The sequence below is a fragment of the Penaeus chinensis genome, chromosome 29 (genome assembly GCF_019202785.1).
Source record: "Penaeus chinensis breed Huanghai No. 1 chromosome 29, ASM1920278v2, whole genome shotgun sequence".
Classification (NCBI taxonomy): Eukaryota; Metazoa; Arthropoda; class Malacostraca; order Decapoda; family Penaeidae; genus Penaeus; species Penaeus chinensis.
Genome location: NC_061847.1, coordinates 30033314 through 30046546, shown reverse-complemented (window position 1 = coordinate 30046546; position 13233 = coordinate 30033314). Strand labels below are relative to the sequence as shown.

The 13233-nt window shown below is 45.9% G+C and overlaps 1 protein-coding gene across 4 annotated transcripts in view; it reads right to left on the bottom strand.

Moving 5' to 3' along the window:
- Positions 1–13233, bottom strand: part of LOC125040507 (NAD(+) hydrolase sarm1-like) — a 49096-nt gene that overhangs the window by 25830 nt on the left and 10033 nt on the right. For 2 of the 4 annotated variants that reach the window (XM_047635063.1, XM_047635068.1), the window contains exons 2-4: positions 1678–1896; positions 718–1068; positions 83–250 (exon numbers count right to left, since the gene is read on the bottom strand). In XM_047635063.1, the coding sequence (XP_047491019.1) occupies positions 83–250; positions 718–1068; positions 1678–1896 (738 nt within the window). The remainder of the gene's footprint in view (positions 1–82; positions 251–717; positions 1069–1677; positions 1897–13233) is intronic. The other 2 variants (XM_047635064.1, XM_047635069.1) reach the window with 1 other exon arrangement.

The window sequence follows — 13233 nt, the reverse complement described above, 5'->3', positions numbered from 1 at the left end:
ACCACAACACCAGCAACCACCACCACAACACCATCAACCACAATACCACCACAACACCACCAACCACACCACCTTGACTCACCTGCTGAATGGCCGCGGCCTTCTCTGCGGTGACGCCATCGACCTCGAGCTTGGCTTTGGTAGCGGCCTTCTTCGACGACTCCTCGTAGGACACGTCGCCGGCCTGCAGTTTGCACGACTCCGACGTCTGGCCCGACGCGGACTCGAAGCTGTTCTTGTCTGTCACAACCTGTCAAGGGGGGAGGGGGGTTAAATACGAAAGGATAATGTGATGTTTTTGTTTTGTTTTGTTTTCTTTTTTTTTTTTGAGGAATAGGCTTACTTGGTTATTAGTATGCTATTCCTATGTCTAAATTTAAGCTTGAACTGCATAAGATTCACATCTAAGCTGTGCTTGTTTATTCATTTATTTATCTACGTTTGAATACTTGATATTTCTTCTTTATTTATTTATAATTGAATACTTATGAATGCTTGAAAATAATTGATATTTCCAAATTGTATAAAAAATATATCTCAGCTAAATCGAAAACCAACCAAATCAAAACTGCAAAAAAAAAAAAAAAAAAAAAAAAAAAATTATATCAAAAAATCCCAAATAAAGATAAAATAAATAAAATCAAAATCAAAGAATATATAAACAAAAATAAAACTCCCGCCTCCCACCCGCCCTGCCTCCTTAGGGCCAAGACCCACCTTCCGCTTCGAGGACGAGGTCACCTTCTTCTGCTCGAACTTCAATTCCTTGGGGTTGCCGTTGCTGCTGGCCGAGCCTGAGGTGAGCGGCGAGGAACTGAGCTGATCCTGCTGGGCGGAGGAGAGGGCGTTCTGGAGGTCGAAGTCATTCTCGACGTCCGGAAGGGCTAGCTGCTCCGTCGAGCCCATCTGCAGGGCATCGAGGGCGTCCATGGAGCCCATGTTGAAGCCGGAAGCCTTCAGTTTGTTGAAGCCGGTGCCAGCCTGCAGAGCCGCGGCCGAGGAGCTCTGTTGCAAGGCCGCGTTGCTCGCCAGGGACATGGATCGGTTGTAGTTGACGCTGTTGCTTTGCTGCAAGACAAGGGGCGGTGAGAAAAGTTTTTTTTTTTATTCTTCTTTATATAATTATTTTTAAACTTTTATTTTTATTTTCTTAAAGGTATATCGGTGTGTTCGTACTGATACATTTTCTTTTAATCTTCTATTTTCTTTTATTTTGCTGCAATGTATGGACTAACAATACAAACAAGACTGTAATGATAAACATCTATACTGACCTTTATATCAGTTAATTAGTCTAATTAATCCATCCTGAACATTGTAAATGGAAAATTGAATTCATATATTTCAACACATGTATATATTTCAAATTCCCAATCTCCGTATTTAAGAAAATAAAAATAAATTATAATTTTGCTATCAACAGATCTATCTATTTTATTTGATTTCAAAAAAACGAAAGAAAAAAATTATATACTTATTTTTATTCATTTGACTTCAGCAAAAAAAATTATTTCTACACATCCATAAACATATACCTACTTATCTACATACATATATACATACATACACACACACACACACACACACACACACACACACACACACACACACATACACACACACACAACACAACACACACACACACACAAAAACAAAAACAAAAACAAAAAAACTCACCGACGTCATCTCGCTAATATTCGACTTGACTTCGGACATCGACGACTTCAACTCCGAGAGATTGGACTTGTTTATAGAGGATGACGATGACTTCAGTTCACTCAGGTTACTCGACGACTTGACTTCACTCAGATTACTGGACGAGTGGGAGTGTGAAGTGTGTTGTGACCGCTTCAGCTGACTACTGCTTGTGCTCCTGCTACTGCTGCTCATAACCTGCTGGCGAAGGGAGATCACCTTAGTAAATTTAGTCTTTAGACGAGAATCTCGTGATTTGGGGTCGATGACTATAGTTAAATAGCTTGTGTTTTGAGTACTTGGGGAGATGACTATGGTTACGTAGCTTGTGTTTTGAGTACTTGGGGAGATGACTAGGGATGATGACTTTGGAGATGACTATAGTTAAGTATCTTACTTGGGGAGATGACTATAGTTAAGTATCTTGTGTTTTGAGTACTAGGGGAGATGACTATAGCTATGCATCTTGTGTTGTTTTGAGTTCTACGGGAGATGACTTTAGAAAAGAATCTCGTGTTTTGAGGAAGATGACTATAGTTAAGAATCTTGTGTTGTTTGAGAATGTTTTACATCACATAAACACTTTAAATAATTATCAGAATTGTAAACATCGTTGTGAGAAAATGGGCAGAAATATAAACATTTTTTTATGAGAGAATGAACAAAAAAAAAATAATAATGATACATTTTTAATGCAAAAAAGAAGAGAACTTTATGATCACATAAAAAAAAAAAAATATATATATATATATATATAATCACGAGAAAATTAATATATATAACCATCTTTTTCAAAAATGGAACAAAAAACGTAAACAATAATTCAGAAAATAAGAAAAAAAAAGAAACTCTTAAAAAATAACAACAATAAAAAAAAGAAAAAAAAATCAAGCAACCAAAATAAACAATCTTCAGAATATAATAAAACATTTAACCCACACACCTCCCGAAACAAAGAAACAAACAAACAAACAAAAACAAAAAATATATATATATATATAACTGAACCCCCATCCTTGAGAAAGGTATTTAGATAGTATCACTATGCGTAGAGGTTAGGTGAGAGTCGCCAAAAAAATAGTAATAAACATTTTACAGCACGATGGTTGCCTCTGCTCTTTCCTCCCACATTGACCTCGTCCTTCGTAAAATTTAAAGGCTATTTGATACATGAGAAAGCTCACGTGCGTATGTACACGTGGATGCATGCGTAATGCGTGTAGGTGTATGCGTATAGGTATGTGCAGTGGTACACGTTTACGTACATGTACATGAAAACGCGCTCACACTCACACACGAACACACACACACACACACAAAACAAAACAAACAAACAAAAAAAATAATAATAATAAAAAAGTAAAAATAAATAAAAATAAAATAAATGAATAAATTAAATAAAAAAAAATAAATGAATAAATTAAATAAAAAATAAATAAATGAATAAATACACACACACACACACACACACATATATATATATATAACAAATACTAAGTACATTGACATGACTCACTCCCTCGTCTCTTCCAGAAAGCCATAAATCACTCATCGCTCAAGGCGTCGCCAGGATACGAATTCACAACCCCCGCACCCCCCCCCCCCCCCGCCCCCATTCACAACCCAATCCTCCAATCCATCGCATCATCATTAGCATTATAGTCGCTTCACGTTTAGTACGATGTGATGACAACCAGGAGGCGGCTGTCGTAAATTATTATATATAAAAAAATATCAGTAAATAATTTTAAAAAAAGTTCGGTTATAATGAACGCGTCCGGCCGGTTTAAGGAGAGTTTGGATCGGGGAGGGGGGGGGTATGGAGAGGGGCAGGGGGTATAGGGATGGGAGGGGGGGGGTAAAGAGCGTCGCTGGATAGCTCTGGGTGTGTCTTCTCCCTCCTGAAGAAGAAGAGGAAGAAGAGGAAGAAGAGAATGAAGAAGAAGATGAAGTAAAAGGCGAAGAAGAAGTAATAGAGGAAGAAGAAAATAGACGAAGAGGAAAAAGAAAAAGAAACAAGGAAAAAAAAAAAAACATGCTCTCCTACAGAAGAAAAAGAAAAGGAAGGAAGAAAAAAATAAAAATAAATAAATAAACGAAAAAAATCCAATGACCCACACCCCCCTTAGGGATAATAACCTGGATAATATCCCTCGTCTTTCCCTAAGGAATAAAAAAAACTCGGGCCTACCCCCCCCCCCCACGTCCCCCACAAGATGCAAAAACTGTGTCAATTCCCCCCCCCCCCCCCGCCCTTTGTCTAAATTAATCCATGTCATAAATTACCAGAAAGAGAGAGAGAGAGAGAGAGAGAGAGAGAGAGAGAGAGAGAGAGAGAGAGAGAGAGAGAGAGAGAGAGAGAGAGAGAGAAAGACAAAACAATGCAGAGAGACAGAGAAAACGAAAGAAAGAACGAAAGAGAAAGAGAAAGAGAAAAAGAAAGAGAAAGAGAGAGAGAGAGAGAGAGGACAAGTCAGCCGTCGATGGCTAATTCTTTGGCGTCGACCGTCCATCCCTATTGACACCCGCCAACAAGGGCGAAATTCCTGCAACGCTGATCAACGTTGCAAAATCTCGACGAATTCCCCTCCTTCCTATCTCCCCCCCACCCCCCATTCCCCGTAAGCAATTCGCAAATCCAAAATGAAAAAAAGAAAGAAAGAAAAAAAAAAAAAAAAAAAAACGTTTTTCCAACCGTTCTCTTCTGCCTCATAATAATAATAATAAAAAAGTCTTGATTTTTTTTCTTTCTCTTTTTTTTTTTTTTTACTCATTCCCAAAGAGGGACAACGCCCTCCCCTAACCCCCTACCAATCCCCAACCCCCTCCCCACCACCCTCCCCAACCCTCCCCCCTCCCCTCCCCTCCCCCCCAACACCCTCCGGAGCCGCCCGCAGTGTAATGGCACAGTGCCAATGAGTCACTGCGGAGAGGCGACGCACCTGCCCGCCGCTTGATGCTTCTCCAAACCTTACGTCACCGCACTCCAAAGGGGGGGGGGGGTAGAGGGGAAGGGGGGAAATAGGGGGGAAGGGGGGGATGGGGGGATAGGGGGGAGGTGGGGGGAAGGGGAGAGGGGGAAGAGGGGGGAATGGGCGAAAGTTGGGGGAGTTTGAGGGGAAGTGGGAGAGATTGGGGTAGGGTGGGGGACGGGAAGAGGGGGGAGTGGGGGGATGGGTTGGGGGAAGGGGAGAGATGGGAGAGGGGGAAGGGAGTTAGCGAAGGGGAGAGGGGGGGAAGTGGGTGAAGGGGAGAGGGGTGGGGGAAGGCAGACGGTTTGGGTATTGGGCAGAGGGGGGGGAGGTAGTGGGGGGAAATAGCACAGATATAGCAAGGAAGAGACGAAAATGAAGAGAGAGAAAACACAACTACCAAAAAGGGAAAAACCAGAGAAAAGACAAAGATACGAACAGCGAAAGAGAAGGAAAATAACAAGCATAATCAAAGCAAACAAAGGAAGAGAGAGAAAACGAACACGAGAAGAAGAGGAGGAGGGAGAAGACACGAACGGGAGACAGGGGGGGGGGGAGGGAGGGAGGAAGGGGGAGAGGAGAGGGAGAGACATACCCCCCCTTCCCCCCCCCCCCACCCGCCATCATTCCTTCAAGATAACTTATCAACTTGCAGTAATAAGAGTGATGGCGAAGTGATCGATGCAACAGCTATTAAAATCATTGATGTTCTTTGCAATGAAAATGATTCAACGACTCAACGATCCAATTAGCTAACGAGCAGAACAACCGTTAATAACCATAACGAGGCAGTTGTAATTCAAAATCACCAGTTGATACAATTAGAAAAAAAATACAACGGCAATTCACATCCCTATTTCAAAGATTAAAATCAAAACAACGATAACTAATAATAATAATAATAATAATAATAATAATAATAACATTGATAATAATAATAATAATAACAAAGTACGAGAGAGAGAGAGAGAGAGAGAGAGAGAGAGAGAGAGAGAGAGGAGAGAGAGAGAGAGAGAGAGAGAGAGAGAGAGAGAGGAGAGAGAGAGAGAGAGAGAGAGAGAGAGAGAGAGAGAGAGAGAGAGAGAGAGAGAGAGAGAGAGAGAGAGAGAGAGAGAGAGAGAGAGAGAGAGAGAGAGAGAGAAAGAGAGAGAGAGAGAGAAAGAGAGAGAGAGAGAGAGAGAGAGAGAGAGAGAGAGAGAGAGAGAGAGAGAGAGAGAGAGAGAGAGAGAGAGAGAGAGAGAGAGAGAGAGAGAGAGAGAGAAGAGAGAAGAGAGAGAGAGAGAGAGAGAGAGAGAGAGAGAGAGAGAGAGAGAGAGAGAGAGAGAGAGAGAGCAATATAAGGTCGTGGCGTCCGTTGCTCCATTTGTGATAAACGGACAGACGAACTTACGGACGCACGACCTCCTCAAGTTCAGTGGCGGGGAGACAACTTGGAGGGCGAGGGGGGGGGGTGAATAGAGGGAGGGAGGGAGGGAGAGATGATAGAAGGGGGGGAGGGACGGAGGAAGGGACGCATAATGACCTTTCTCTTGCCAATGTCTGTCTGTCTGTCTGTCTGTCTATCCATCTACCTATCATTCAACTTGCCTTTATTTCTCCCTGCCTACCTTCCTACCTGCTTACCTACCCTATTATCTTCCTTTCTCTTCCCCCTCCCCTCCCCTCCTCCCTCCCCTCCCTCCCCCCCCCCCTCCCCCCCCCCCCCCCCCTCCCATCGCGATGAATGAAACCAGAGGCACGTGTCAGGGAGAGAGCGCTTATCGGAGACTTTGCTTGGTGGCGCCGAATGTTATCTGAGGGAGGCTGGTGGGCGAGGGGGTGGGGGGTGGGGAGGGGGGTAGAGTAAAGGAGTAGGGGGCAGGGGTTAATAGGAAGGTAGGGGATTGGGGGGTGAGGAAGGGGGAAGGGAGGGGGAGAGTTAGGGAGTAGGGGGCTGGGGCCAAAAGGAGGGATAGGGGGGTGAGGAAGGGGGAAGGGAGGGGGCGGGAGAGAGGGCGGGAAGATGGGGGTTAGGGGCGAGGGCGGGAATGGGGGAGGGGAGATGCTCAAACAATTTACATGCCTGAGAACTCAATCAAGGAGCTAAGACCGCTTAATTGCGAGAGAGCGACCTGAGAAAACGTCGGTTATTTAACCTCCCCATCCCAAAAAACAGAAAAACAGAAAAAAAAAATTACCTTGACCTTGCCACCAGGCCTTTCCTATCATCATTAGGGTTATTTTGGGAGTCGTTCAGCTTTACCCAAAACGCTCTCTCTCTCTCCCTCGACTTCTCCCTGCCTTAACCCCTTCCTCCCTACCCTTTCTCCCTTTTCCTATAATTCCCCACCACCTCTTTTCCCTTAGTTTATACCCCCCCCCACCCCCATCTCTTTCCTTCTTTTTTTATTCCTCCACCTACTTTTTCCCTTCCTTATACTCTCCCTACCTCTTCTCCCCTTCCCTATACCTCCATCTACTTCTTTCCCCTTCCTTCCCTTCCCCCTTCCCCCCCTCTCTCTCTTCCTCCCCCTCCTCATTTCCTCTCTCTCTACCCCCTTTCCCTTTACCTCTCTCTCTCTTCCCCTTCCTCCTTTCCTCTCTCTCTTCCCCCTTCCCCCTTACTCCTCTTTCCCTCCCTTTCCTACCACGAAATAAATCACGGTCATCTGTCATGAATCACTGATACCATAACCAACAACAACAACAAAATAAAACAAGGTTACCAAGTCACTCGACGAAGTAAAAAGTAAAAATAAAAAATAAAATTGATCATCCGTTCTTTTTATTATTTTCTTTTCATAAAATATCTAAATCAAAACAAAACAAACAAGTGATCCGAAGCCGCTTTCGGTACCCTTTCCTGTTTTTTTTTTGTTTTTTTTGTTTTGTTAACTGCCACTTTAGCCGCGGTCGACCATTTTATCTTGACAAATATATGTCAGCCGTATAGTGGCGGTTGCACGTTTTGAGAGCTAGAAGGACACGAGCATCGAAGGAGAAAAAAGCGCGGGAAAATTGAAATCACGGGGCTTCAGACGTACAGAAAATAAGAAAAAAAAAAAGAAGAAAAAAAGAAAAATGAAATTAAAATTCTACTGGTATCGTCTTCGAGGCTGGCTATGCATTTTAACGAGGCGATGCAACAATCGTTTCAACGATTTTTTCTTTCTTTAAGAGTGTGCTAAAGTATTTGTTTTCTGTGCGCAATACATGCTTACACAAGCATACGTACATACATACAACATACATACACCCATATACATACGTACACACACACACACACCATCTTCATCACCATCGACACCACACCATCACCAAAAGCGTCTTTCCGCCCCGCCCATCTACGCCCTTGTACCCCCTCTCCCCCCCTCTCCCTCCTCTCCCCCTCCCCTCCTCCCTCTCTCCCTCCTCTACCCCTCCCCTTCCCCCTCTCCCTCCCCCACCCCTCCCCTCCCCCCTCCCCCCCTGGGTAAATAAAAACAAACAGAAATAAAATGATCCTGCTGCCGATTTGCATACGCGTCCAAACCCAGGCGGAAAACAAATCCTCGCGAAAATACGAGAGTGATGAAATTGAGTGCACGTGATTCTGGGCAAAAGCTAAAGCAAGGAATTTGTTTTTGTTTTGTTTTTTTGCGGAATTAAACAAAAAAATGTGATGATTTTTAAAATGCATGGGTGTAATGTCTTCAGATTCGAATAACTTCATTTGCGTTATCATTCTCTCTCTCCCCCTCTCACTCTCTCTCTCTCTCTCTCTCTCTCTCTCTCTCTCTCTCTCTCTCTCTCTCTCTCTCTCTCTCTCTCTCTTTCTCTCTTTCTCTCTTTCTCTCTTTCTCTCTCTCACTCCCTCACTCCCTCTCTCCCTCTCTCTCTCTCTCTCTCTCTCTCTCTCTCTCTCTCTCTCTCTCTCTCTCTCTCTCTCTCTCTCTCTCTCTCTCCATCTACCCGCCATTTCCCCGCAAGTTGACGATGAACCTCGAATTATTATGCATCTGTGCTCCATCAGCTGAGGCAGGTATGGTGACTACGCCCTCTTCCCCTCCCCTCCCCCCCCCCTGGCCCCTCCCCTCTCACCCCCCTCCCATGGCCCTCCCCCTCCATTCCTCGCCCCTCTCTCCCCACCCCTCCTCCTCTCTCCCCATGCCCCGTCCTTCCCTCCTTTCTCCCTCCCCATGGCCTACCTCCTACCTTCCTCTCATTCCCCATGACCTGTCTCACCCTCCCTTCTTCTCCCCTCCCCTTCCCTTATGCCCTCTCCTACCCTCCATTCTTCCCTCTCCCCCTCCCCCTCCCCTCCCCTCCCCTCCTCTCCTCTCCCCTCCCCCTCCCCCTCCCATCCCCTGCCCCTACCCTAGCCACTGTGAACTGTCCTTCCTGCCTGCCCACACAACTACCTAAAAGTCAGTACGTAACACACACAGAAAATGCACAGAACGCCATAAGCTTTTTTTCCCCCATGTGTCTTCCATTTTTTTCTTTTATTCATCTTTCTCTCTCTTCCTCTCTCTCTCTCTCTCTCTCTCTCTCTCTCTCTCTCTCTCTCTCTCTCTCTCTCTCTCTCTCTCTCTCTCTCTCTCCTTCTCTCTCTCATTCTCTCTCTCTCTCATTCTCTCTCTCTCTCCTTCTCTCTCTCTCTCCTTCTCTCTCTCTCTCCTTCTCTCTCTCTCTCCTTCTCTCTCTCTCTCCTTCTCTCTCTCTCTCCTTCTCTCTCTCTCTCCTTCTCTCTCTCTCTCCTTCTCTCTCTCTCTCCTTCTCTCTCTCTCCTTCTCTCTCTCTCTCCTCTCTTTGATTCTCCTCGTCCATATTTAGACCGAATTCTGGCGAAGGAGAGTGTATGTATACAAAGGCGGAGCACATCAGACATGAGCGTAAATCTACGTGTGTGCGTGTGTGTGTATATGTGAGTGTTTACATGCGTGCGTTTGTGCGTCGCCAGAGTGGAACCCGGATATAGCCTCTGCCGCTGGTCCATTTGTTTTGCTCCACCTTTGACAACAGACCATTAAAACGGCGGCGTAGACAGAAAATGCACCAGAATTGCCTCTTCCTCTTTTTTTATATATAAACAAGAACGACGGACATAATTTTGCATAAAACGTCTCACGGACAGCTAGAACGAGTGAAGCAAAAAGGGCGCCAAAAAACACGTATCGAAAACAAAGAAGCGAATCGCCGACGGTCCAACCTACCCACCTATCTCTATATCTGTCTATTTATCTATCTATCTATTCATTTATCTTATCTATCTATCAGCGAATCGCCAACGTATCTGCCTCTCTACCAATCTATCGATCTATTTATTCATCTATCCATTTACCTACCTCTATATCTCCCTACCAACCTACCAACCAACCACCCCTACCCACCGACCAATCTATCGATCCTCAAGGACAATCCCTTCGACGCTGCATCGCATTACGGACGTCGCCTCAACTCTCGACGGACTACGGACACGACCCGAAGACGACACAGCCACTGGTCTCGCTCGGGGTGTCGGTCTCGGCGCCTCATTTGAATAGATCGAGGTGCGAACAGGTGAGAAGGAGGCCCACGAACTGGTCTTTGTTAGTTTTTTTTTTGTTTTTTTTTTTGTTGATGTGCACGTGTGGAAGCCAAAATTACGTTCATCGGACCAGGTGGATGAACTCTCAAAAAGAGAAAGAAAAAAGAAAGAAAGATAGAAAGAGAGAAAAAATACACACACATATATATACATAAACAAAAATAAAGTATTATGAGAGCGGTTCGTCTATAATGAGTGGCTGAGACCTTCGCCGTTTGTAAAGAAAAATATGTCTAGGTTTTTTCAGCTATTGTGCTCACCGTGTTTATGCTCGACTATTTAACGACTGCGTCTCTCTCTCTCGCCCTCCTCCTCACTCACTCACACTCTCCCTCATTCACTCCTTCACTCGCTCACTCACTCACCAACTCCCTCACTCACCCAGTCACTCCCTCCCTCCCTCATTCTCTCTCTCCCCCTGTCGGTCCATCTCACACAGCGACACTCGGGCATCACAGACCACCCGACAGAGTATATAGCACTCCCGCGACCTTGAGCCAGCGAGCGTGCGCGCGCACGCACACGCGCACCTGTCCGCCGCCCGAATTTTTATGCTCGCTGCAACGTAACCGTCACATCGCGGGCGTCCGGCCGTAGAGTCGACGCGCCCGTGCTCTGTGGGCGAGATGGACGACCTTATGCCCCTCCCGCCGCGCAGCACGACGCCTGATGATGCCGGAAAGCGTGCAGTTTTCGAAGGCCGACGTGATTTATGTCGTGGCGTCGGACACAGACCGATAACATGGGGGAGGGGGAATGGGGAGGAAACGAGAGGGAAAGGAGGAAGGGGAAGGAACGGGGGAGGGGGAGAGAAGGGGAGGGGAGGGGGGAAGCGAAGGGAAGAAGAAAAAAGGGGAGAGGGGGAGAGGGAGGGAAAAGAAAAAGAAGGGAGAGAGATGAGGAAGGGTGGCAGAGCAAGGAGAGAAAAGGACTTGAGGAGGAGGAAGATTAGAAGACATGAAGGGAGAGGAAGAGGAAAAGACAAGAACGGTAGACGGAGACAAGAGAGAGAGAGAGAGAGAGAGAGAGAGAGAGAGAGAGAGAGAGAGAGAGAGAGAGAGAGAGAGAGAGAGAGAGAGAGAGAGTGCACAAATGACTGAACAAAACGAATAGGAAAAGGAGAAGGAAGAGAAAGAGACAAGAGGAAGAGGAAGAGAAAAAGACGAGGGGGAGGACGAGAGAAGACACGAATGGTAGGGGTAGGGGTAGGGGTAGGGGTAGGGGTAGGGGGGGAGGGGAGAGGTGAGTCGCGTCCCTTTTAAGCCGGTTAATAGCTCACTGCAATTATTATCCGGCTTCTTCGTGACTCCATCGCTCAAAGAGGAAAAAAAAGAAGGCAACTCAAAGTGCTTTCGCAATCTGTCTCTTTTACAAGACTATTTACGACCGAGAATCGATGCAAAATTACGAGAAAAGACTTGGAAACTCTATTAAATGTGTGAGAGAGAGAGAGAAGAGAAGAGAAGAGAAGAGAAGAGAAGAGAAAAGAAGAGAAGAGAAAAGAAGAGAAGAAGAAGAAAAACGAAACGAAACCAGAAAGGAAAACGTAAAAAAAAATAATAATAATAATAATAAAAATAACAAATAAATAATAATAACAATAACTAACAAGAACATGATCAATAACGAACCAAGCTAATCACCATCAACCTTGTCCTGTTATTACCGTTATATTCCGCGCCCTGAGATCACAAGGGCAGTTCCCTCCCCTCCCCCCACCATCCCCCATCACCCCCCCCCACCCTCTCGCGTACCCTCCTACCCTCCTCCCCACCCCATTCCTTCACTCCCCATGCCTTTCCTATCCATCCCTTCCCTATCCCCTACCCTCCTACCCTCTACCTCCCCCTCCCCTTCGCCCCTACCCTCCCCCCCTCCCCTACCTCCCCCCCCTTCTACCCTTTACCTCCCCCCTCCCTACCCTCCTCTGCCCTCTTCCTCCCCCTATCTATCCTTCCCATCCTTATTATCCTCCCCAAGGTCACGGGAGAAGACAGCGTAACAATCCTTAATTACAAAATCAACTCAGCCCCCCCCCTCCCCCGTCCCACCTGCAATCAGGGCACTAATTACCCCCCTCATTTAGAAGACTGCTGATGAGGGTGATTTACTCGAAGCCAGGGCGGCGGAGGTGGTGCATTGCAACGACTTTCGACATGCAACAAGAAGTCGACGAGAGAGGGAGGGAGGGATGGAGGGAGGGAGGGAGGGTGGGTGGGTGGGTGGGTGGGTGGGTGGGTGGTGGGTGGGGGGGAGGGAGGGAGGGAGGAAGAGAGGAAGGGAGGAAGGGAGAGAGAGAGAGAAAGAGAATGAAAACAGGAACAGAAAGAAGATAAAAAAAAAAAAAAAAAATCGAGGCTGAAACAAGATATAAAAAAAGAGACGCGGAGGAGGAAAGACGAAAAAAAAAATTAAATAAAAAAAATCAAATGACGATATATGAACAAAAACCTGCGGGCAAAAAATCACACGCAACATATTCCTTCCCAAAATTCAATCTTATGTTTGAAAAAGCGACCCCCCCCCCAAAAAAAAAAAAAGTCTTTCCCTTCCCAGAGGTCAATGAAGGTCACGAAGTTCATGGTATATAAAAAAAAAAAAAATAAAAAAAAAATACAAAAAAAAAAAAAAAAATGGAAGATAACTGACGCCCATAATGAACGTTTGAAGATGATAGATAAATTCTGTTCGGTTCCCCGGGGTGGAAAAATAGTTAATGAGAGTGGGGTAGGGGTAGGGGTGGGGGTGGGGTTGGGGGTAGGGGTGGGGAGGGGGAGGAGGATGGGGAGAGAGAGGGGGTGGAGGGCGTTAGGGGTGTACAAGTGGTGGAGGAAGGGAGAGGGAGAGGATAAGGGGAGAGAGGGAGGAGGGGGAGGTAAGAATAAGTGGAGAGGGGTGGGGGAGGGAAGCAATGATTCACCCGAAACGAAAAAAGACAAAAAATTCTTCCGTTATGATGTCGGCGCAAAGGTTCCGAAAAGGTCATGGCTTCAGGGGTTCCAGTCGCCGGCATGACAG